General features: G+C 41.3%; 1 protein-coding gene across 2 annotated transcripts in view; it reads left to right on the top strand.

Annotated features, from left to right (window-relative positions):
* Positions 1-24,786, top strand: part of rcan3 (regulator of calcineurin 3) — a 32,082-nt gene extending 7,296 nt beyond the window's left edge. Inside the window, exons 1-4 of one of the 2 annotated variants that reach the window (XM_068339196.1) lie at positions 7,002-7,251; positions 18,063-18,236; positions 19,143-19,314; positions 21,699-24,786. In XM_068339196.1, the coding sequence (XP_068195297.1) occupies positions 7,165-7,251; positions 18,063-18,236; positions 19,143-19,314; positions 21,699-21,853 (588 nt within the window). In that variant the 5' untranslated portion in view covers positions 7,002-7,164 and the 3' untranslated portion in view covers positions 21,854-24,786. Of the gene's footprint in view, positions 1-7,001; positions 7,252-18,062; positions 18,237-19,142; positions 19,315-21,698 lie in introns of those variants that run through there. The other variant, XM_068339195.1, reaches the window with a different exon arrangement.
* The last annotated feature ends 42 nt before the right edge of the window (positions 24,787-24,828 follow it).

Here is a 24,828-nt window from a genome sequence, read left to right as displayed (position 1 = left end):
TAAGAAACGCAGATCCAAATTACAACATTGTATGTCCTCCTCTTTGACTCATGCCAACTATAAATGGACTGCAATAAATTGAGGTTGACTGTAACGATACAAGCTGCTAAAAATATAAAGATGTGCTGGACATGAATGCTTTTATTGAATGTGGACAATGAAGCTAAAATAAAAAAGGTAAAACAGGAATTTTGCTTGATCACACTGCCAGGATTTACATGATATTACAGTATATATTTAACTTGATTTATGTTAAAAATTGGATCAATTCTTTGTCCGCTGACTGATGGTCCGTATTGCACATATTTAAAAGTAGACATTCTGCTTCGTATGGTAGTTTTAATTTTATTTGGCTTTTGTCCTTTTGTATTTCCTTTTACCACTCTTCTTTGTAGTCTGCTTTGGAGCCCACTCCTCTGCAAACCTGCTTATTAGACTCATTCATGAGGCAAGAGGTGGTGAAGCTGGCTGCTTAATCAATTTCTTCCTCTTTTGAAAAACAACAACAAAAAAAGAATATTGACAGTGTGATGTTGCTGATTTCTCTTCCAGGGGACTTGTTTTTCACTCTTGTTACTTTGCTGGAAATAGAAATACAGTTGTGTTTGTGATTCTCTCCCTGATTCAGTTTACTTTGGGTGGAGGTCGTTATCTGACCATCCACCTTTTGCATATTTGTCTGTATGCAAATCAATCTTTAAACACAGCTATTTTTACTTAATCTCACAATTTTGTGAGACAGAGATGTTTTATCACCAATCAAGAAAGATTAAAAAAATAAAACAATACACAGACATGAAAAAAATTCCTGTTCCACTGCAAATGGATCCAGATCTCAATCATAATCTGGATGTAACAGATATTTCACAATTTATATATTAAATATGTGACTGAGAAAATACAGCCGTTCAAATTGATTACACCAGTGAAAGCTTTCTTGGTGTCGAGAGTAAAATAGTTCAGAATGAAAAATCATTCCTTAATCTACTGACAAACACAAGATTCCCAATGCTAGTCGTAGGTTTCCAGGAGTGAAGGACTTTCATCACATAATGCAGGTCCATGTAAAACAGCACCATCATGGTGACCTCACAGAATGACGATGGCGCTGAATGAGGCATTTGCCCCATGAGTTCCGTTCCCATGAGTTTTCTTTTTACTTTTCACACAGTTGGCTCATGAGTCAACCTCAGCCTTCAATTTTCAACACAGCAGTCTCACCACTTGTTCTCAGTTAAGAGGATTTCTGTTGGAAATAAAAGAATATTGTAGCTGGCTACCCCTATCTTCTCATTAATAGGTAGACTTATTTCCTTCTTCTTGTCTTCATCAAAAATAAATCAAAAAATAAAAATTAAAACAAAGTGTTGTCTTCAGAACTCTGAGACTACCCCTAACCCCTTCCTCTTGTGTTGTGTCTGGTACTGACGCAGGGTCGAGTCTGAGAGGCCGCCAATATGACCTGATTTCAAGGCAAAGCAATCAGTAGAACTATCGGCACGTGTCGCTCTTTGCTTCCTCGTCCGCCCCCCTCTTCTCCCTCTGTCTCTGCCCAGCTATACAGCAGCTCATTTCCAACGCCTAAGCTGCTGGACGGGGTTAAAGCATTGTACAGCTGTTGGTGGAAAACCAGATGTGGGCTGTGAACCAAAAACAACCGTCAGCTCCCCAAGCTTTAGCCATGTTTGTTTTATTGTTTTGAACGTAATTTGCACATAGAGTGGCTTTTGTTATGTAGTTATGGATTTATTTAACAATCGCCAGTGAAAATGTCATTCTGTAGACATTGGGTTGTACGTTCAATATTTACTTGATACTGATCTGAACTTCCCACCTTGGATGGATGGTCACTACGTTGCCTCACTGATGGTGTGAATCCAGACCTGGGCTGATCTGGTGAGGATGACATGCAGCTGCCCTGGCGACCCTCTTCCAGAGGTTGTAGAAGAGGTTATAGAAAATAGATGGATGAATTTCAGTAACCTTCAATTTTCATTCACTCTTCTTGGAAGATTTTATGAAGAGTTAAACAGCTAATCCACTTTGTCTAATGTATAGATTTTAAGTCACATGTTGTGATGTAAGTTTCTCCATGTGCAACCCCAGCGTCGTACGTAGAGATGTTCATATATTGTGGATTCAGCTTGAACAGTTGCGTACGCAGGGTTCCCCTGGAAACCGGATGAATTTAGCTAATTAGGAGAAAAGAGTCATAATCAGAGTTAACCTCAGAGATTTTTCTGTTGCTGTTTATTAAAGCTTGATTGCCAGAAGTAATTTTAAAACATGCCTGTCAAGATTCTTCACATCCAAATCACTAAGCACTGCACAGCAGCTACAATCCCATTTCACATTTCATCACGTCAGCTTCTCTTCTCTCTTAAACTTCTGGATGAAGTAAATTTCGGGGGTTTGAAGGAGTGCTGATCAAGTTACTTGTGATATATCATTGACAGGTCATGGCCGGCGTTTGCTTGTCTTCAGGTATTCATGCTGTTTTGTGCACCTGACGGGACGCCCCTTCCTTTTTATTGGTGTCTGTTTCTATTTTCATACACCGCACACTACCTTTATTCACTCACCACCAGCCCGTCCCTGTGTGCTCCTCTGTTCTCCCCTGATCTTTCTCACCTCCAGTCTGTGTCTCTACCATGTAGAGACCCTTTCATCCTCCCATCCCTCTGTCTCCCCCTGGCTCCCTGTGCCTGTACTTGGCTGCTTGCTGTATAAATAGCTTGGCCTAGATTACAGCAGCTGCATTGGCAGGGGCACCAGGGTTTGGTTTGGCCGGGCCAAGTGAGGTAGCCTGGTGTACCAAGAGTTTGATTGTGGTGGGATGAAGTGTGTGCGTGTGTGTGCGTGTTTCCCGAGCACCGCTATGTTTTCTTAATTAATTTCTTACATGCATTTGCAGTCTCTCTCTCTGTCTCTCTCTGTCTGTCTCTCTCTCTCTCTGTCTCTCTCTCTCTGTCTCTCTCTCTCTCTCTCTCTCAAAAACATACACACATCTGTTGTGAGACCTATTTTTCATATTTCCATTCATTTCTATTTTTGGGTGAATTCCTAAATGCTTCCCAGTGTTCAGTGCGAATTCATAAAGGAGGAAGCACAAATGTTTTGCATTTTTTTGCAATTCACCGTTAGTTGTCATCATGCTTACATGCTGCTGCAACGTCAAGCTTTGTGTGAATGAACATACAACTGTATATCATGATTTTGAGCGTGTGTGTGTGTGTGTGTGTGTGTGTGTGTGTGTGTGTGTGTGTGTGTGTGTGTGTGTGTGAGCCCACTGTGATGTTCCACTGCCCTGATTTTCCCATCCTACTCATCTGCAGAGCTTCACTTCACAATTCATAAAGGCTGCTCTTCAGTGAGCCTCTCACCCTTGCGGCATCCCTTCTGACTTACTGCCTCGTCATCTTCTCATCTTTTATCAAGTGTGTCATGCACTTTTTACATTCTCTGAAACCTAGAATTCAACTATTCTGTTCACTGTGCCTTATCTGTGAATTTATGCTACATAAGTCTTTTATTTTTACACCCACACACAAACTGGTTGAGTGAAATGGGACAGAGCAAAGACTGACTGATTGTCTGTCTATAAATAAAAATTTGTCATGCAATTTTATCTAAAAGAACTTAGCTGAAGAAGAATATTGATCTGAACCATCTAGAATAACCTCGAAGTTATAGGATTTTTCTTGTTGCAGTTAAATTTATCTTTTTACTTTTTTGACATTATTGGAAAAAGATGAGAAAATCCAGAGTAAACTTTGGAGGTCTTGTCGCCTTTGAACCAAACATCTTTAGTGACATCCTGCTATTTAAACAGTTTGATATTAAATAAAAACTGAACACTGTTTATTAAATAGTCTCTGTAAGGTGGCAGAATTTGAAAGGTCATGTTCATCTGCAAGAAATGAACTGCTACACTTTTCAGTCTCAAGCTCTTATTTGACATGGACAAAGAGTGTGTTTTTTTTCCATGCAAGCTTCAATCTAACAGATGATATAAAATGGAGAAGAGAATTGTGGAGGAGAAGGAGGAGGAGGAAGACGAGGAGGAAGAATGCAGCAGCACATTTATATACAGCACAGTAACCATTTTTCCATTGTCGCGTTTCAACCATTCTTTTTTAGCAAACTGTTTTATCAGTTTGTCATGTTCTTTTAACTTTTTTCTACTTTTATCTGCTTTACTATTAGTCAATTAACATTTAGTATAACTATTTGAAATATTTGTACCTTTAGGTAACTAATTCTTTTAACCAGAATTAAGTTTAGCTCAAAATTTCAACAGCTTGCCGATTATTTTAATCAACCACAATAGTTTAAGCTTTGGCCTTTGCATACTACTCAACTTTTTAGGTTAACTATTTGTCTGTCACACTTTGCTAATTCTTTTAGCCATTGTCTGTAGCTAAATGTTTCAACAATGTTCCCATTAACTTTAGCTAATACAGTACAGTACATCAGTTTGTCTATAACTTTTATCAAACAAGTTCAAGCTTTTGTCCTTTAATTCTAGCTTGTTATTTCAATGGCAAAAGAATACTTTGCATATCAATTTCTAAGGTGGATGTGTAGGACAGGGATGGAATGATCAAAACATGCAAAAAGGAATTTCCTTCTCTCAAAATTCCCTTTATTTACAATGTTTAAATACTAAACCTTCTTTGGGGACCTGATGCAGGTCTCAGGGTACATGAATGAAAGTAAAACCATGTTTTCTATCAACAGCATTGAGAAACTTTCTCTGAATCAGGCTTCCAGAAAACACACATGCACCGCTCCAACATTTACCTTGTGAAAATGACGTGTGGATATGATTTCAAAAACACATTTAGACTTGTCATATTTTCCATATGAACACAAATTTCTCACACTACCTTGACCTGAAAGAGTAAAATTTCCCCGCACTTCCAGTAAATGAAGTAACTGATGATACTGTTCAGTCTTCAGGCCACATGGTACAGTGTCTGATACATGATGACATTTGAAGGCAGATTGTTCTAGAGTGGGTGAAAGATGCTGGCTAGTGGAGTCATCCTCACAATTGTCACTCATGGTCTCTGTCTGCAAAGTATGTACAATGCCTGACACACTCAGACATAAATAGCCTCCACCACCCAGAGACTTGGTATTAATGGCTCATGGATGACTTAGCTGTCTCAGCCGGCCAGGCAATAATTATTATGAAATGGAAGGAGGGAGGGGCAGAGAGGGGAGTTAATGTGAGTGATGGAAGGAAGACATGGTTTGTTAGGACATTACGCAATGCCCTAATATCTGTGGGAATTTTTTTTAAGTGATTTGGGATCTGCTGAAGTGGAAACTCGCACTGTATCACCATAATGAAGAGGGAAGGAGCTGCGGCAGCGGTAATACAGTCGACTTCATCACCTGCTTTATTATGAGTGATAAAGAACCACGGTGCAGTTAATCTCCAATCAACAAGTCAGCACCAAAAGCTTAGAGCTTATTGTTTTGTTGTGAAGTTTTCCCGCCTTTCCAGGATCAACTAAAAATCTCCAGACTAATGCCCAAACTATTCATTCATTAATTTTCTGTTTTTGCCTGCAGCATGGAAAGAGGACAACAGTTTGGTCACACGGAAAATACAAACAGCTCAAGATTTCAACTGGCCACAGAGAGCAGGGGACGTTATTTTAACCTAGCCAGTCTCTTAAACTCTCATATTTAGCAATTTTGGTTTCTTTGACTAAAGCTTAGCTTTAGCTTGTAACAAGCAGTTTGTATGTTAAACTCAAAAAATCTCAAAACAGGCTACAAGCGCCTCATACAGAATATAAAATTATTTGAAAGTGAAATTACACTTTTTTGCTTTGGGGTCATTCCAGAGCATGGTGGCAGCTTCTGCTCTCTGATATGTGACCGTGTTTGATGTCATTTATACTGAAGACCATGGAGTCATAAACCATGTCAACTGAGGGCTGCATAAACTTGGCAACGTGCTGCTGACAGGCAGCTTGCGTAACTGTGTCTTGATTGGAATGCACAGCTCTGTTGTATATCAGCGAGCCAATAACTCCAGACAGCGTTTCAGACGTCGATCTTACATGTCTGTGCTGCAATCACAAGGTCATCATTAAGTAGTAACAGTGGCCATTAAGCGTGTTTATACATTGCCGCCTGAAAAGTGCAGGGTTTTTTTTTTTTATGTTTGAGATTCAAAGCAAAAGGCTAAGTGTTTTCACATGTGAGCTGTTGAAGGCTGTGATTGGTCCGGGAGAAATTAAACGTCATGCAATAAAACGTTCTTATCTCTTATTATAATCATCATCCCAAACGGGGTTCAGTCTGGGTTGTTAGTATGGAAGAAAATGTTGTTTTATGACTATTTTCATATCCCATGAAATTCATTATGTGAATGTATATACAGTAAAATAAAAGGTCAGAGCAACAGTTTACCACAGCAAACCAACAAGTATGACCTCATAATGATTATTTATTGATGTCATGGTTGCATGGATGTTTAATAGAAGCTGCTTAGTTGTTAACTGCTGACTAACTCTGACAGTCCTTTTGTTCCCACACTTGACCTCCAGTGTATTAAAATGGTGTGGGCATCATGACATTCTCTGCAGCATTGTGTTATTTTTAACTGCATGAAATCATCTTTCGAAAGCAAGTCTGAACGACAGACTGTCGGAATGCAGGAGGTGAGTCAAGGTGTCATGCTGACATGGGGGTTTGGGCCGATGGCTCGAATTTCTCCAGTTTCTCCAGTCAAGACGAAATATACAATATAAGATCAAATAAAATAATAATAGGAGGAGGGGGAAAAAAGCGGAATCAACCAGACCCTGGATTCTGCAGTGCACGGCTCGTCAAGCACCGTAGTGGCGTAAAACACGACGAACGTGAAGATGGTAATGACGTCAATGTGGAGCCGGAGGGGAGGGAGGGAGAGAGGTGGGGTGAGGGAGGGAGAGAGTTTGTGCGGCTGCTGCAGCATCACTCTTGTCGGTGCAGTGAGGAGTGCAGCAGCAACTCTGTCCGCCGGTGAAAACCCACCCAGAACAACGTCAGGTGTCCGGACCCGACCCACTCTCTCTGCGACGCACCAAAAAATAAAAAGGAGGAGGAAGACTTTTTACTCATTTTTTCCCCCCCTCCATTTCATTCCACAAACGAAGGGGAATGCCATCGATAAGTATGAAACTGGAGATGGTGACTATCATCGCCTGCGAAGTAGACATCGAGGTGTTCACATCAGACAAAATGCAGGTACGGTTTTTCCACCCAAACGCGCACACTGCAATTTTCATCTTCACGCTTGTGCCCTTCATGCGATGCGTTTTGTTGCAGCTGACCTGGGAGAAGTGAACGCATGTTTCGGTGACGTTGAATGCAGCGCTCTTTTTCTCAGGCGCGGATTTTTTTTTTTTTATCAATGGGAGCCGCAGCTCGCCAAGACGCGCGCCGCGCCGCGCGTAATGACACGGTGATGAAGATGAGTTGCGGAAAATGGGTCGACACGGCAAGAATGGGGCACGATTTAAAAAAAAAAATTAAAAAAAATTCAAATGCCGCAAATGTTCGTGTCGTTGGGAAGCATGGGGTAATGCGCACGTTGGATTGGGAGGGTGTGATGAGAGGAATTGTCTATGCAAGGCACATGCAGGGAAAGAAGTGAGGTAGTTTTAGACGCAGTGGCAGACAGACATTCTTTATCTGCTCTCTTCAAGCAGCACTGCACCAGGTGTATTGGTATAATACACACACACACACACACACACTTACATTTGTACACATATATTACACTTAATATACATTAAGGTCGTTATAAACTTTCCACTGAGTTTACCTGCCTAACTAAATGTTAGGTGCAGGTATCTGTGGCCTGCCAGTCAGGGGTAAGGAAAGCCGTTGCACCTCAAAAAAAGAGCCTACTTTTGGCACAGGAATGTGACAGTTTGGGGCCTTAAAAGGCCACGCAGATGGTCTTCTGAAGCTTGGCTCACTATCCAAACCCTTTGGGAAATTCCATGTCAGGATATATTTCCTTACCTGCTGGCTGCTTTGGATGCTTGTCTGATTTGAGTCATCACAAAAGAAATAGGAAGAGATGCAGAATGGGTATGATGAATGCAAACCTAATGCAGCTAGAGTCTGATACAGCTCAACTGACCTAAAACCATGAACCATGTGTGTGTTTTCAAGAGAGAAAGAAATACACGGTTCATCACAGGCAACCAGTGGATTGACATTTTCTGCACTGGACAAGCGAGCACACAATAATTTTGTTCTTCCTCCGCACCTCTTTCTCGTCAGTGCCGATGTACTCAGGTGTGGCAGACACTGAATTCAGTTCTTCTCTGCTACTGCACCAGCAAGTTCAGGTTTTAAGCACTTTAATCAGTCAAATATTTTTTAAAAAATTCAAATGCATGGGTTTATTAAGTGTGTCTTTCTGCCAAGGGTAATATATGTGTCACAGTGAAATGTCTGTAATTGCATGCCCAGTCAGAATGATGTGATCATAATTTGATGTTGCTAAAAATACCCTGCACATCTGAACGTGAGCAGTGCGGTCTGCATTCCCATAGTGAAGACGGGCTGGAGCTGTGCTTGCTCAAATACCTGCAGACAAACTAAGTTGTGAGCCACAGTGTTTTGCACCTTAGCTGGTACACGATGTCAGGGTTTAACCACACATGTTACATTTTTATGTATTAATGATTTACTTCTGTCCATCAAACCTGGTTACATCCAAAATGAGGCATACTTGACAGCTGTGCTGGACTGGATGGACTGATTTGAATGCAGCCGACCTCTCCCAGAGTCACCCAAAGAAAAAGAGGGTGTATGCACTGTTAGACAGAGGGCCAACTTTTTTGCATGACACAAAGATGACCATTAATCCTGCTTTCTGGCACTCTGACTACAATGGATAGTGCCGGGTGGGAGGGCAGATTAAGCAGGGCATGTGGACAGCCGTCTGATTGAGCTCACCTCCCTGTCCTCTTTTGTTTTTATCACCATACAACCAGATAAGAGCTCATCCCAGGCCCTTGTTTTTTGTTGTTGTTGTTTTTATTATTGGGATCTTCATATATGAAGATGAGAAACAATCATGAGGATCCTGTTTTGTCGCAAATTGCTTTGGGTGCACTAATATGTGGATTGCTGCTATTTATAGCCATTTCACAGAAAGATTAGGCAATGGCAGCAGTGCTTAAATGAGTGGCAAAGAAAATCGAGTGTTTTTTTTTTCTTTTTTTAATTACAAGAGATACTGTGTGATTGGTGCTGGTGTTTAGGAGCCATTGTTTTGACACCATGAAAATGGCTTTCCCACGCCTTGGCTCAATCCCTGCTGGTTACATCATTAATGAGCCAAACACAGAGGCTGGGAGCAGGCCAGGCTGTTATTGTAATAACGACAGAGCTGATGGTACAGTAGGCTGTCACAGCAAAGGGCTTTGTATTCGTTTTGGAGAAGACACAATCCTTTTTTTTTTCTGTTGAGGGGTTTAGCGCAACCAGAGCTGTTGGTAGACGATGGAGTGTGTGTGTATGTCATCATAATTACCTGGAGGATCTATAGCATCGGCAGACAGGACGCATAGTGAAGGTCATTGCATGTTCGTAGACGGTGAATATGTAACAGAACACAAGGGTGACGCAAGCCTGAACAGTAAACATGCAAACACACACACCACACACACATGCCTACAGCATACTGTATATACATCCTTAAGTAGTGATGGAACGGCGCCACAAAGGACAGCTCTTCTCATTCAAATCTTGTTCTTTTAGACTTTAGTAACACTGACACAGTCAAACACACAAACCACAACAGTGAGTCAGCGGACTCCTAGACTACCAAACACTTCTGTCAGCAAACACACACACACAACTCCTTGCCAAGAATGCCTGGAGAGTTTTCCATCCACCTTGGTCATCCTGTATTTATCCTTCTTTCTTTTTATCTATCATTTCTGTCATGCGTTTGTCGTCAGCCTTTATTGCTACAGTAGGTTTTAGGAAGGAGAAAGATTTGATGACTAATCTGCCGTTTGTACGTCAACAAAACTGAATTCATTTTCCCCCATTGCTTTTAATAACCAACGGTATATAATGCGTTGCTATTCCATTTCATTTATTTTGAGCAGCAAGACAACTAATCAAAGTACAAACCATAGCGTCACACTATCATTTAATGTGATACATTCAAATTTATCAATGTGGAATATTTCACATTTTAATTGCTACATGGAGGGTGAAGATTGGACGGATCAATATAATTCTTATTATTAGTGTGACGACTTCTCTCTTTTTTTCAATAATTTGCCTATAAAAGCTGAAGATAAAACTAAAGCACAATGTCACTTCGTCAAATTGATCTTTTAGACTAAACCCAAAGACTTGCCTCACCAATAAGAATGTGGATGTCAGTGATGTTGGCAATTTTTTAAATTGCCTGATCTCCCTGTTCAAGGAAAGGCTTTCCTCATTTTTTCCATCAGTTTAAATTAAGACATGAAACACCCAGAGGTAAAACAGTTCCACAAACAAAACTCAAGGATAAATTGACTTGTCACCACTTCATAAAAGATGAAAGCCTCTAGGCTGAAAACTTATTTGTTGACTTGGCCAGAATAAAATCGGTGAAACTGAAGTTCATGACTTTATCCTGAAGTTTTGTCTATACTAGCTTTTGCTGTTGTGATGACCTCTGGCCAGTTGTCGAAGTGAAGGAAAGAGGCAGAGGAGCAGCGGCAGGACGGCCAGGATAGATTCAGACGGTGACGGTATCATGTTCTGTGCTGGTGGGAAACCAGATCTGCAACTTGGCAAGGTTGAGCGATCTTGGGCCAGAGCAGTGGGCTCAGGTGTGTCTGCTCCCCCAGTTTGGGCACTAGGCAGGTGGAGATGGGCATTTCACATTGACCTGAAACCCTAGAGAAGTACCGGGGCTCAGGTGTCAGCAAAAGGTTAGCGCTATGTCCGTTAGGGTGACGTAGAACAAAGGACGATCTCCTGGTGGGGTGTCTGGTTACCGTGTGACTAAGACGGCACAACTATGAAGCGATAATATAAGAAGCAGAGAAAAAGGTCTTGCAATGGAATGCAGAGGATAGTAATTTACTTGACAGGGAGGAAGACTGGGAAACAGCATCACACAAAGATTGACCTTTGTTACTAAGACTGATGGTGAAACGTAATTTTCCAGTCAGTTTTCCTGATAGAATTTCCTGTCCAACACAAACAGCTCTGGAAAAACAAAGTAGATTTTATGCCCTTAATAGCACTTTGAAAACCAGTGACCTTAAAAAGAGTACAGTACGTCTTCAACCCATTGTGTCTACAGCACAATGTACGCTAAAGGTCAACTTCACTAATGATGTCTAAAGCAGTTCTACATTAGTGCATGTACTGGTAATGAAATCAGATTAATGAGTCTGTTCACAGAAAATCAATCAGCTACACTTTTGGTAGTTGGTTTATTACTCCAGTCAATCAAGCACATGGGCAACAGTTTGCTGGTTTCAGCTTCAAGTCTCAGACTGTTAGTCAGATAACTTTTCAAAGTGTGTCTCCTTTTATTTACAGTGTTATTTATTAGTGTCTGTTAAGTAAAAGTTAACTTATAACTTATGAACTGTGAATCCTACTAAGGCTACATTTGTCGATCTATGTCTCTTCAACTAACAAAACAATGTTACACTGGCTAAAAGGAAAGCAATATGTTTTACTTAATTAAAGGTACTTTCATAATGAAATAACTTAAGGCAATCATATTGTAAATTTTTCAGAATATGTAAGTTAGAATTGAATAATTGTAATTTTTTACTTTATATAATACTTGATAATTTGTTAGCAGTATGACAACATGCTTGGGGGCGGCAGTGGCTCAGTGGTAGAGCGGGCGCTAGAGCGGGTCGTTCAATGTTCCAAGATCGGCAGTTCAATTCCTGCTCCCGCCCAACAACACTCAAGAGTGTGAGCCGACAGTGGGAGGTGTCAGCTCACCTCCAGAGCACTGCAGAGGCGCTTTGTTGTTCATGTTGCTCATTTCGGTGTACCAAGCAGGAGCTTCCCGCCACTCAACCTCCCCCTGTATGCATACAGGCCTCGTGTGTGTGTGTGTGTGTGTGTGTGTGTGTGTGTGTGTGTGTGTTCAGGGCCTGTACACACTAATATATATTTCTGTGCATGTGACTAACTAGAGTGTGCCAATTAAGTTGTTTTGTTTTTTTTAAATTAGGGTCATTTAATTTTATTAATCTGCAAAGTAAAGTAACTGTAATTTCCTTCCAATGTGTGAAAAAGGAAAAGGAGCAAAGTTAAACATGAGTAATATTCATAGCTCCTTACATATTCGGAAATATGACATTCATCACAGTGCTCAAGGTCGGCAGCTATATAGAAATTACGCAATCATTGCAAACTGACAGATGAAGAGGTGGCATGCTTGTCAAAAGCTATGGTGGCCTTAGTTAGAGCTCTCTAAGTCACCTTATTGAATGTTGTGCAAGTGTTGGATTACCATCACCTCCATAGTGGGTGAATGTCCATGGGAGACATAGCAGACACATTCAAGTTCAGGATGTGTTTGTATGTGTGTGTTCACCCAAAGACTAAGCGCTGCTACCCAGGAAAAGCTCCGACCTCCCTAAAAACCATAACAACCAGATTGGTTGTAATAGGATTAATGTGTCCCCTCATGCTCTAAACTGATTTCAGTCTCCTGCCGTGGACACACTGTTCCCCAGGGAGTGGTGGTGTAGCGTCGCAGCGTCTGCCCCAGTCGATACCACCCCCTGCTCAGGCTATTGATCCCGCTATGATAACACTTGCCCCATTGACACGTTTATGCAGCTCCAATAATGGCACAAAGCTATTAATAATGAGTTGTTTTCATTGTTTTTTGATACTTAGGATTTGCTGCTATATGCTACTGTTATTAGCTGCTTTGACAGACATGTTTGCGTGTGGGCATTGGGTCACCAGACACCAAACCTCAGTTTATCCATTGGTTTCCCTTGTCTGTGGTGACACCTTACCTCCTCATCATCAGCACTTATGTGTAAGTTTTCCATTTATTTTATCCTTACCATTGGATGGATTGCCCCTCAAGCCAGGAAGAAATAAAATGTTGTCAGTGAAGAAATTCTAGCATCTCCTCAATGTGTGTTTAAACACAGGCTGAAGCTAATATTAACCTTAAGCTTGCCAAAGCACATACTATTATTAGTGTGCTACCATGTTAGACACATACTCTATTATTCTATTATACTCTATTACAGATTTTACATAATGTTCCTGCAGGAAAAATTAGCTTACTAGTTTTTGATAAACTCAAGATGTGATTTTCTTTATTATGTTGTCCTAATGGTAAATTAGGTCTCATAGCCTGTGTTAGTGAACATATGAGACCATCAAATATGTAGTTTAAATGGAAAATATCATTAAACAAGGACATTAAAATGTGTGTTCGCTGTAGCCATCTAAGAGTTTTCATCCTTTAAACGCACACTTGTGATTGGTCCTATGGAGCTGGTAATTTGTAAATGCAGTTAATGTGACTTTACACATTTGACCGTGCATTATTAATAGGTCTGCATTGTCATTAAAACTTTTAGAGTTCCTTTTAAAATAACAAATTTTCTTGTCATGTGTGACATGTGACATGATAATAGTGGAAAGTTACTTCTGGACAGCAAAAAAGATGCTGGAAAAGACATGCTGGTATGAGCTCTATCATCTGTTCACTTTACCCATCCTCTTCAACCTCATCGGACTGGTTCTAGTTTGGCTCTTCAGATTGGTCCACAGCCTTCAAGAAATACATTTTTCCAACACTATCTAATTTTAGCCCAACGTTGTCACTGACTCACCCCGGGGCTTCATGGCCTAGTTTGCTGGTTTTCACCCAAATCCCATTCAAGCACAAGGGTCTGGATTAGATTGCGCTAAATCCACGCACGTGTCACAGGGAGAGATGAGCCAGATGGAAAAAAAGCTGAATAACCCTTCTTTACTTCCCAATTAGGTACAGTTAATCTTTTCATTCTGATACAAAATACCAAATGGTATGATTCAACATAGACTTGAGCTAGCTTGTGGATTACAGCCGTGGATTTTGGCGTCCGAGTGCCAATCTGATTTAAATACTGTACTGTCTTAAATGAGATCCCACATCAAAATAGAACATTGTGACTCAGTCGGTGAATTTAGATGTGGTGACTGCAGACAGAGCCTGCTTATATATAGAGAATTTAAGCACACAAAAAATGCCCAGCCTGTTGAAAAACCACAGCAACAGTGCTGAGAGAATCCGTTCGGAATACATGCAGATGTTCTGGTGGGACTGACGTCAGTTCATGTTTATCCGTCGATGTGTTTACCCTCCTGACAGAGCACGGACAGACCTGATGTTCTGCTAATTGTTACTGATCTCTTCACTGAAGAAACACAATCCTTCCTTTGCATAAGATCGGAAAACACTTAAAAGGTGCGGTCATTTGACACAGCTCCACACCTACCCCCCCCCCCAACTGGCTGGTTAGGTAAGAAGAAGACGCACAAAGCAAACAGTCGTGATTCGATCGGTGGTTATTGTTCTGTCGAGCGACTTCAAATGAGATCCTGTCGACTTCATCTGATGACCCAGGCTCTCATTCCTATGATAAGTGATATTTTGCTGGAATGATGCGTGTCAGAACCACTGGCCAGCTCTGTGTTTGCTGCCTCCCTGCGCCACTGAGTATGAGTCATTCTGACAGACATGTCCTGTTGCCACTGCGGCGACAGCCTTTCCATTAGGAAAGCAACATAACTGCCTTATTACTCAAGAGGCAATCTGCTGAAGGATGGTCCTCCAGCCACTGCCATCACTCCACATTGAATTTTTATTCTGTGGAGCTCTCTTTTTTTCCTGAGCCCTTTTTTCATTTCCAGAAGAACCTTTTTGAGAATCGAAGAAGCTTCTTAGATGAGAGGTGAAACATCTCAAAGCTGTGTTAAAATAAAGTCCAGTTAACTTTATTCAACACAGACATCTACGATTGCAACAGGAAATACAGCCCTAGAAATTTTTTTACTTCTATCATCAAGCCTGCTGGCCGGGCCTCATCGGGACAGATACAGACAATCCACCACAGTAGAGGAAAGAATTTCAAGCGGTTGAGCTTCACCTTGGCCGTTATGTAAGGTTGACACGGAGAAACATGCGGTCAGCTGTAACACCCCACTTGTTGTTTCAATCGAGCTAACTTGTCAGCCATTTGAGAGGAGTGACTCCACACCTCCACCTCTCGCTTCTGTCCACGCACGGACACATCAGATTTCTGTCGATAAGTTAAAAAAAAAACAACCTCTGAACAAAACATAACCTTTGACATTAGAAGGAATCATGAGGATGGGGGGGGGTCTCTTATTTTCAGTTCACAAGGTTATGTATGTGAGATAAATCATATTTTCGCCCAGCTTCCTCAATAAATTTTGTCATGTGCCTTGTGAAAATGAAAAACAAGAACACGCTGTTCTCTCAACTCTCACCTGTTGTCCAACAGCTCTCACAAACTGCAGCCAGAGCAGGTGCTGGATCAAGCTGTGTGTGTGTGTGTGTGTGTGTGTCTGTGTGTGTCTGTGTCTTGTCTGTCTGTACAGTTATAAACTATCTATGCTGACAGGTGAATCGTTGTCCTTCACTTGTGCTTAGAGTCTAATTATTCGACTGCACAGACCTGTCCTCTGTGTGCGCAGCACCTGTGTTGAAATCCACTATAGCATGGTGAATGCATCATGCTTGACACACACACACACACACACACACAGATGTGGCCACACAGATACACACACGTACACGTGCACAAAGACAACAAAGGGGGTGGGTCACCACAGGGAACATTGCGATGGCAGATGAGCCATCGCAATGAAACAGAACACCCTGACCTCTTCCTCCTTCTTTCAGACCATAAAGACCACATACATTCTTGACCAAGCACACTAAGCAGGGGTACTAGCTGTGTGTGTGTGTGTGTTTGTGTGTGTGTGTGTGTGTGTGTGTGTGTGTGTGTGTGTGTGTGTGTGTGTGTGTGTGTGTGTGTGTGTGTGTGTGTGTGTGTGTGTGTGTGTGTGTGTGTGTGTGTGTGTGTGTGTGTGTGTGTGTGTGTGTGTGTGTGTGTGTGTGTGTGTGTGTGTGTGTGTGTGTGTGTGTGTGTGTGTGTGTGTGTGTGTGACATCCCGGTAACAGTAAAGCCGCTATGACCTTAGACCTACAGAGTTTAAATAAATCTACATTCACGAGCCTCGTTGTTCAATTTGGGTTTCTGGCTCAGATCAGATTTGGTTACCGTGGTAATTTCAAGCCACTGGAGCATTATGAATTCTCGCCATCGGTTTATATAGCAAACCAGATGCCATACATAAATCCTGCACCAATGGCACTTAACATGACACTTAGCACACAGGACCCGGGAGGAAAAACAGATCTGAGTAAAACTCTTTTTTTCTTTCAGTGCAAATAGTTTCACAACACTTTACACCACTGCGGTTCATTGCTTGCTCAAAAAATTAACAGCTCTGCATGTGTCAGACAGGTTGATGATGTGATTTCTCATAAAGATGCAGAAGGTGACCTGAATTCTGCTGCAAGTTCTGTGACTGACAAGTACCCAGTGCTTAGCTGTAGGGTATCTAACACTCATCAGTGACTGAGAAACTAATAACTCAACAAATAACAGGCTAAATGTTTTAAAAGAAATGCTTTAAGAATACATTTAATAGTTTAGAATAAAATGTAGTACATTTATGTATGTGACCCATTTTTATTTCAAAAAACTTTGTTTAATGTCTGGCTCCAGGAGAAAAAAACAATATTTTGTACAAGAAAAAACAAACTCTTAATCGTTCCAGCTTCATGTGATTGTCACTAAATCACACGTTGATTTGCAAAATGTTCCCTTGGACTCACAAACTATCATGGCGATTCCAGCGTGCCGAGTTTACAGATGCCTGTTGTTTGCCATCACAAAGCTGTCAGAGGCAGATCTCACTGTCGCCTCTCTTCCTCCAGATAACACACACACACCTTTTCCATCCTGGAGAGATGCTGCGTCAGCCAAACAAGGCTTGTGGGAGCGTTTCAGTCTCGTACTTCCCACTGCCTTAAAGAGATGTAAAATATTCCTTGACGATGCCGACACAACTCTTAGTGTCGGCATCAGCTACATAAATTGAATAAAGGGAACGCAGAAAGGCATCAGTGTGATCATTTGTGTGATGTACTGTGTAATTAAAGAGAAAATAAATTGTTGTGCTGTAGCTGCAGGTCCGATTACAAGACAAATAGAACAGAAACTAAATAAACAATATGGCAACAGGATCAGGAAAGATGTGCAACGCTTGAGGCAGACTGAATCAAGCCTCTAACTGTTCGTGACAGCCTCTCATTGTAATGGCACATTCTACCCATCACCAATCTTGATTATTGGAGAGAAGTCTTGGTTTCAGAGTCATGTTTTCATTTTGTCTGTTGGCCAGGAGATAAATTATAGAGCTAGCGATTACCCAGAAACCTTCTCTCCTGGCGGTCTTTTTCCTTCTGCCCTCCCACTGAGCTGTTTGATTGAGCTCACAGCTGAGGAGGTAAATTTGATGCCCATGGTGAGTGAGGGGAAAAAAAACAAGACATGTTGGAATATATGAGGCGGTTATAGTTAAAGAGGAAGTATGGCACGCCTGGGGGTTATCAGATTAATGAGAGAGTTGCATAAAGCAAGTCAGACGGGAGAGAGTGAGGGAAGAGCGAGCGTGAGGCAGCATCAGAAACGATTGCAAGAACTTGCAGGGAGGTTGAAAATCTAATTTCCCTGTTAACTCAATAGCAAATGAAATGGGTGGAGAGCATTTACGGTCACATCTGATGCTCAGTCAGAGGTGTGACAGAATAAATTAAACACTGAAAGGTCTCATTTGTTCACCGAAAAGTCTGAAAGCCAGATGAAATTTTCCTTGCGGTTTGTTCACAAATAAATAAATAAATATCTACCTTGTCGCTGTTGTCTGTTTTTGTCCCCTTACAGGAAAGGTTTGAGGCGTTGTTTAGGATCTATGATAAACAGACAACTTTCCAGATGTTTAAAAGCTTCCGGAGAGTCCGGATCAACTTCAGCACCCCAGAGGCTGCCGCCCGCGCTCGCATCGAGCTGCACGAGACCGAGTTCAACGGCAAGAAGCTCAAACTCTACTTTGCTCAAGTGAGTCTGGGTCTGGGGAAAGGTCAAGCAGGGAAGAGCTGTGCTCATTTACGTGGAAACTGTAGTTCACTGTTGCATGTTAAAATCTAGACACACATAACAAGAAGAAAAACAACACACTGACTCAAGCCCCTTTAGTTTCTCTATTATTTTGTGTTCTCTTCTGAGAGATACCCTCCTGTCAAACCTCATCAGTCACATGACTGAACACATGACTGAACGCAAAAACGCTTGATTTCTCTTCCATCGCAGCAGCGTGATGGATTTCAGTCTGTTGCTTCTGGGAAAGAAAGACGAATATCAAGTTTGTAGTACAAAAAAGAAGATTCAATAGCATGTCTTTGGTATTCTGATGAAATTATTTGGCTTATATGCTGTATATTCAACATGCTGCTTCATACAGTATGTACCAAAATGAAATTTGAAAAAAAGGCCAGAATTGTATGCCTATATAAAAAGTGCCGCAATCCAGGCAACCTAAATGTCTTGATCATTGGTGATCATAAATTCATCACGAGCCATGACACCTGCTGTACTTTCTAGTAGTTTTATGGAAGGTGATTAAAGACTTTGCGGCTCAGACATACGGCGCAGGTCCTGCAGGTCTTTGGCAGCTCTCAACATGCCAGACGTTTCTTCGTGTGAAGCAGCCAATAAGAGAGTAATACACTAAAGCTGCCGATTAAATTTGCTTTTCTGTCTCCTGTTGGAATTAATTTCAGTAAAAAGTAAAGAAACTTGGACAGTCTGTCTTAAGGTCCAGCTGCTTTGACATGAAGTTAGATGACAGCCACGTCGACTATCCGCTGTATTGAACCTGCGTACCGCGAGACGGGATTCTTCCAGCTCATTCCTACTTCCTCTCTTGAGAACCTTTTTACTAATAGTCATTTCTTTTTCTCATAGGTGCAGAATGGTGACGAGGACATAGACAAGTCATACCTGGCCCCTCCCCAGCCTGTCAAACAGTTCCTGATCTCGCCGCCTGCCTCGCCACCCGTGGGCTGGAGCCAGAGTGAAGACGCTACTCCCGTCATCAACTACGACCTGCTGTGTGCAGTAGCTAAGTTAGGACCTGGTCAGTGCCTACCTTCATCTGAACAGACATGCACTGATATCGAAGATTTGAGTCTGATATGAGTCTGTCATCTGTGGTCAGTCACCCAGCTGCACTTCACACCCTTCACCAGTGTTGTTATTGAACCCTCAGTCTAGGAATCAATTACAATTGGATTTAATATCACTGTTTAATTTCTGACCTTGGGTGCAGGCTTTTCATCAGTATCTGCAAAGCAGGTTTAATTTATCTGATCCCAGATGCATTCATGCTAATATATGTATTGATTTGTAAAATGTTAACTGACTATTCACTTAATACTTCCCCCGGACAGAGATTGTCCAGTTAGAATAAAGTTTTTTCATAATTTGTTTAGCATTTTTAGTTAATATGGAAGCAAGAAGCTGTACCCTACAATTTATCATCTGATGAGGAGTCAAACTGTATTGCAGGGACTTCAACAGCTCCTTTAATCATCACTGCATGCATGCATGCATTACTTCCTTGAAGTAAATGACAACATCGTCCACGTACAGGAGGAGCTGACGTTAACTTTAAAGCTGATTCACTCCTCCATCCATTCGTCATTTCACTCGGTGATTCAAATGATGCCGCAAATCAGCCCGATTGTGTTTATCTCGGTCTGAAATTTAGCACCCGTGGAGATTATTAACATTTTTGGGTACAATCTCTGACACATCATCATTGTTACTGGTGAGCTAAGGGGTCATTTGAAATTCATAAAAATGAATCACGAATAAACACTACATCATTAACCGATAAAAGAATTGTAAGGCGGATCTGTTTCAGTACAGATGTCTTTTTGTAGTTCAGTGTTTCACAAATAGTGGGGCGCACCCTCCAAGGAGGGCATGATTAGGTGCGTGGGGGTGTGGTGTGACCGGCAGGAAATTACACGACGGAACCACCATTTGCTTTTTTATTGACGTAACAGAATAAAGTATAATTAAATGTAATGTACCATTTACTGTAATTAATAGAGCGTGTGCAGGGGCTATTTACTCCTCTGTTAAGGTGTCGTGTTTTTTTCACCGAGCACACGCACACACACACATACACAGAAGACAGTTGAGAAGCACTGTTAGCCACTGGTTTTTAGTGTATGAAAATGTGCAAGTAGCTCAGCTCGGGTTAAAATATTTTCCAGAACCCCAAGTCCATGTCTCTGCTAAGAGATAATGTCGCTCCTGTCTGCCTGGTTGGCAAAATTTTAGTTTGCAGCAACCTTTATGAAATGTCACCACTCAGGAAAAGGTGTGTCATGTCCATGGTGTCTTTCCACGGCTGTTTGTGTGGGTATGTTCAACGCTGATGAAGTGGAAAAGATTGCTGCTTCGCGTGAAAACAAAAACATGATTAAACTTTCCAGAGTCACAGTCACGCCGGTATTGTTCGGCTGCTGTTATGAGCTGCATGGAGCATAAGGATATGGCCTTGTTCTTTCACATCCTGGTATCTAACATCAGATAAGCTCCGGCCTGCAGCAAAGCGCGCTGACTCCCTCTGTCAGCCCTCTGCAGCAACAGCAGGACTCCATTCAGCGGCCATCTCTCTGTTTGGCACCACAATGAAAAGCCATTAAACCAATTTCCTCCTGTCTGTGGGCTGTCTGATCTCATCTCCGTGGCAACTGTTGTAACATCTTGCGAACGTGTGTTTTCAATCCGCGTTCACTTAGTTTGGCAACCAATGGCTATTGCAGGGAAAGTCTCCATGTTGACACCTGAAGCCTTTTCTTCTCACCTGCCTGTTGATTTCCAATGCAATCGAGAATAGATCATAGAATAGATACTGTAAAATCATCCTAAATGTGTTACACATGTACATGTAAAACAAGTTATAATAATACACCAATGATCATATTATTTCAAATGGAGCTGCTCAGTAATGCTTAGATTAAACTGAATGAGATTACTCTTGATGTTAACTATCATTAAGAGTTCGAGTGGAGCAAGAAGTACGCTAACTCCCTCTGAAATGTTGCAAACTGAAAGGTTCATTAGGTTTAATTTTAATCATTTCTCTAAATATTACACAGAAAGGATAGGTTTGTTGTTATTCTTCGATATTTTTAGAGCTGTCCACTTAAAAATATCAAAACTGTCAATCGGTAAGCCGTCTCAAAGTAATTTCTAACTTCACCCAATCTGTAGCTCACAACCCAAATCTCAGTTAAAACTGGATGTGCTTTGGTTTTTGTTTAGTTTTTTTGGTGGTGACTAATGTCAGGCAGGGTTTTAGTACACATTTGGTACAGAAATTCAAATTAAATTACTATGCTATTGTATAAAAGGTAGTCTTGAGTGTCACTGCTCAAATTTGGAAACTGAACCTCCAACCCTCCCCCTTCCTCATCCCCTTTCCCTCATATTCCTCTCTTCCAGGAGAAAAGTATGAGCTCCACGCGGGGACAGAGTCTACTCCCAGCGTCGTCGTCCACGTGTGCGAGAGCGAGACAGAGGACGACGAGGCGGCGCGGCCCAAGCAGCAGATCGTCCAGACCAGACGTCCCGACGGACCCCCCAAAGTGTTTAACTAGAGAGGCCTCTACCCCCGACACCTGCGCGGCCCCCCGACCGCTCCTTAAACCCGTAACACACCTGCCCCCTCTCTCTCGTCTCTGCACTCACAGAGAGTTGTTGACGCCCCTCATTTCAGTTCAACTCCAAAGCAAAAAAAACCAACAAACATTGCTCAAAGATGGAATTTGTGGGGAGCATGGCGACGGAATGAGGCGGCTTGAAGGGGACGGATGAGAATCACAAACACACTCATCCCATTCTGTGGACAGAGTGGGGCGGGACAGGCATGCTTTGCCTCCACCCCACCAACCCCCTCAGTTTTCAGCAAGAGGGGTCGAGAAATCCGTCCCAACACAGGCACTTGTCACTTATACCACATGCTCAAACACACAGACACACACACACACACACACACACACACACACACACACACACACACACACACACGTGCACACACTCAGCTCTCTTTGCTCGTTCTGCTCGGTTGCTCCTTAGCTCATTGGCTCTTACCTTCCCTTCATCTCACTGTTGCATGTATCTTCAGTTACATGTGACGCCTCCAAAGGTTTTCTCCTTTTTTTTTATACAAAATTGTGTTTTCAGATGATATATAAATATCTATTTTTCTCTTCTTTTTCATCCATTTTGATATCTACCAGTTTGTCGCTTCAGCTTGCATCAAGGTTGTGTGATGTCTCCTGCTCTTGCCTGCATGTATATACTATATAACTAAAAAGACGTAAGGAAACACAAATACTAACAAGATATATCCAGAAAATGGAACCTCGTTAACATCACACAGCACGAAGCGCCATTTGTGACTAACAAAGTTGTGGTTGTTGTTTGACTTTCTTTGTTTTGTTTTGTTTTTTGCTTGTTTTTGCTTTTGTCTTTTTTTTTTTATTTGGAGAGTCGTTTTTTGCTAAACTATTAGATGTATATTCTTACTATGTATTTGATGCCCCGACACCCTTTGCATGCTTCGTTACATCAGTAGATGAGGAGCTGAAGTGTTTTTTTTTTAATTGACGTTTGTGATGACAAGGACATAGTGTGACGCTTTTGACGTGCATATTGCCTCTGTGACAAAAGGCTGAATGGTTTCTGTGTAAATCTGACAGTTCAGCCTTCGACTTGATGGCAAATTTGCATTTGTCATTTTTGTTTGAATTTGATGGATAAGAGACAGTTTCATCCCCCTCATTTTTTTTCAGGGGTTTGAGATGTTGATTTCATTTCTCTGACTCTGTCGTAATTTACATCTTTAACGTCTCGATTGTTGAATCAAACCTACTTTCTGTGTGTCGGGGCTTCTTTGGAAACCTGCTGCTTGTTTTTGCACTGAGTATCTCCTGATATCTCCAAGCGACCGTGGGGCTCTTGACCGTTTCGCGTACAAGACTGCCGCAAGCTTGTCACTGTAAATAGCTGAGCAGAGGATATGTGGAAATAGTCCTGATAGATTTTATAGTTTACCTGAAAGTATTTTGCTGAGAAAAGGGAAAAGTAGGTAGATAGCGAGATATCAACCAAAGCATTCACTCACCTCATGTTGTCATGACAAGATCAAATGATTTTTCTTGCTCAAATGTAAAATGCAGTGCAGGAAATCATATTTTTCCTATTTATCTGCAGTACTATTTATTGCCTATTAAGTTTTTTTGTTTGCGATATGAAGTTCATTTAAATCAAAACAGAATCATTTAAATGATGTTTTCTTGTGGTTAATTCTAACCACATTTTCATATCATTTTTATTTAAGTGTTTTAGTGTGACAAAAAAAATGTTCTCTACAGAGCTGTCGGGTGTCGGCGTTGAGTCTAAATCTTATTCGTCAATAAGCAGCATGACGTCTAAAAAGACCCTATTTGCTATATCACAACATTAATTTGCAAAAAAAACCGAGCCCGTCTGCATGTGAGCACTTTACTGTCAGTGTTTTGTCTTTGTCCATCTTTCCCGCACAGAAGATATCCTTTCAAAGCAGTAAGTACGTTGTTTTTTTTAGTTTCTTTCTTGTTTCTGTTCTTTTATCTCAAGTTGAACACCTGCTTAGCCTTTCCACCAGCATATTGCAGTGAGGAAAACTCTCCGCTTGCTTTTTGCTAGCGTGAATCTTGGATGAATTTCAAGCCTTGTTTTGGATCTACTGCAATGATGTAGACCACGCAGTACGGCTATAGGTTTTAAATTACGCATGATGACGTTGCAGGGTAATATCAGTGACTTTCGTTTTTGCGTTTGTCCACAAGAAACATTAATCTCATTCTAAGAAAGTTCAACGGCTCTGTGAAAGTCACCTTGTTGGCAGGCATTAGTTGTTTTTTTGGCACGATAGTAAAGCTATCACAATTATAGAAGCAAAAAAAAAAGACATTTTGAATGATGGAACTGGAAGGAGCAGGAGGAGGATATTTGTGAAGTTTTTGTTTTTACTCTGTCATCATGGGTATATTTTGGACACGGTTAAATAAAAAATGTATATTTATGTACAGTACGTATGCCAAGTGTTTGGGTTTTGTTTTTGTTTGTTTTTTTGCTGAGACCAGTCCCAGTGTGCAGTTTGTTACAGCTTTTCTCGGCAATGTTGTAATGAAAAAGAAAATAAAAATGTGTAACAGTGAGTCCTGAAGATGCTCGATCAAAATCAGCTGTCATTGTGTTTGTGTTCAACATGGACTCTGAATGTTTCTCTTGTTTCTGGGGAACACCTGTTGACAAGGTCAACCACTGTCACTGTTTTACTGTTTATGTTGAAGTATGAATATTGTGTCTCGTATTGTAGGAATCCAGAAAAAGTAGCAAAACAAGCAATAATTTACAGTTCTATACTGGTACGTGTATTTTCATGTTCTGTACTTATTTCTCTGAGATGGTCTCTGTCTCTTGCAGTATCTGCTTCTATTTGTGTAGTATGATAGCCATTTGTTTCACTTAGAAAATATATAAAGACTTCTTCTTAAAAGACCCGTTTAGTGTTGTTTATTTTAGA

Source organism: Antennarius striatus, chromosome 17 (assembly GCF_040054535.1).
Source record: "Antennarius striatus isolate MH-2024 chromosome 17, ASM4005453v1, whole genome shotgun sequence".
NCBI lineage: Eukaryota > Metazoa > Chordata > Actinopteri > Lophiiformes > Antennariidae > Antennarius > Antennarius striatus.
The sequence above is the reverse complement of the archived record's forward strand: the minus strand, read 5'-3'. Positions and strand labels throughout refer to the sequence as shown.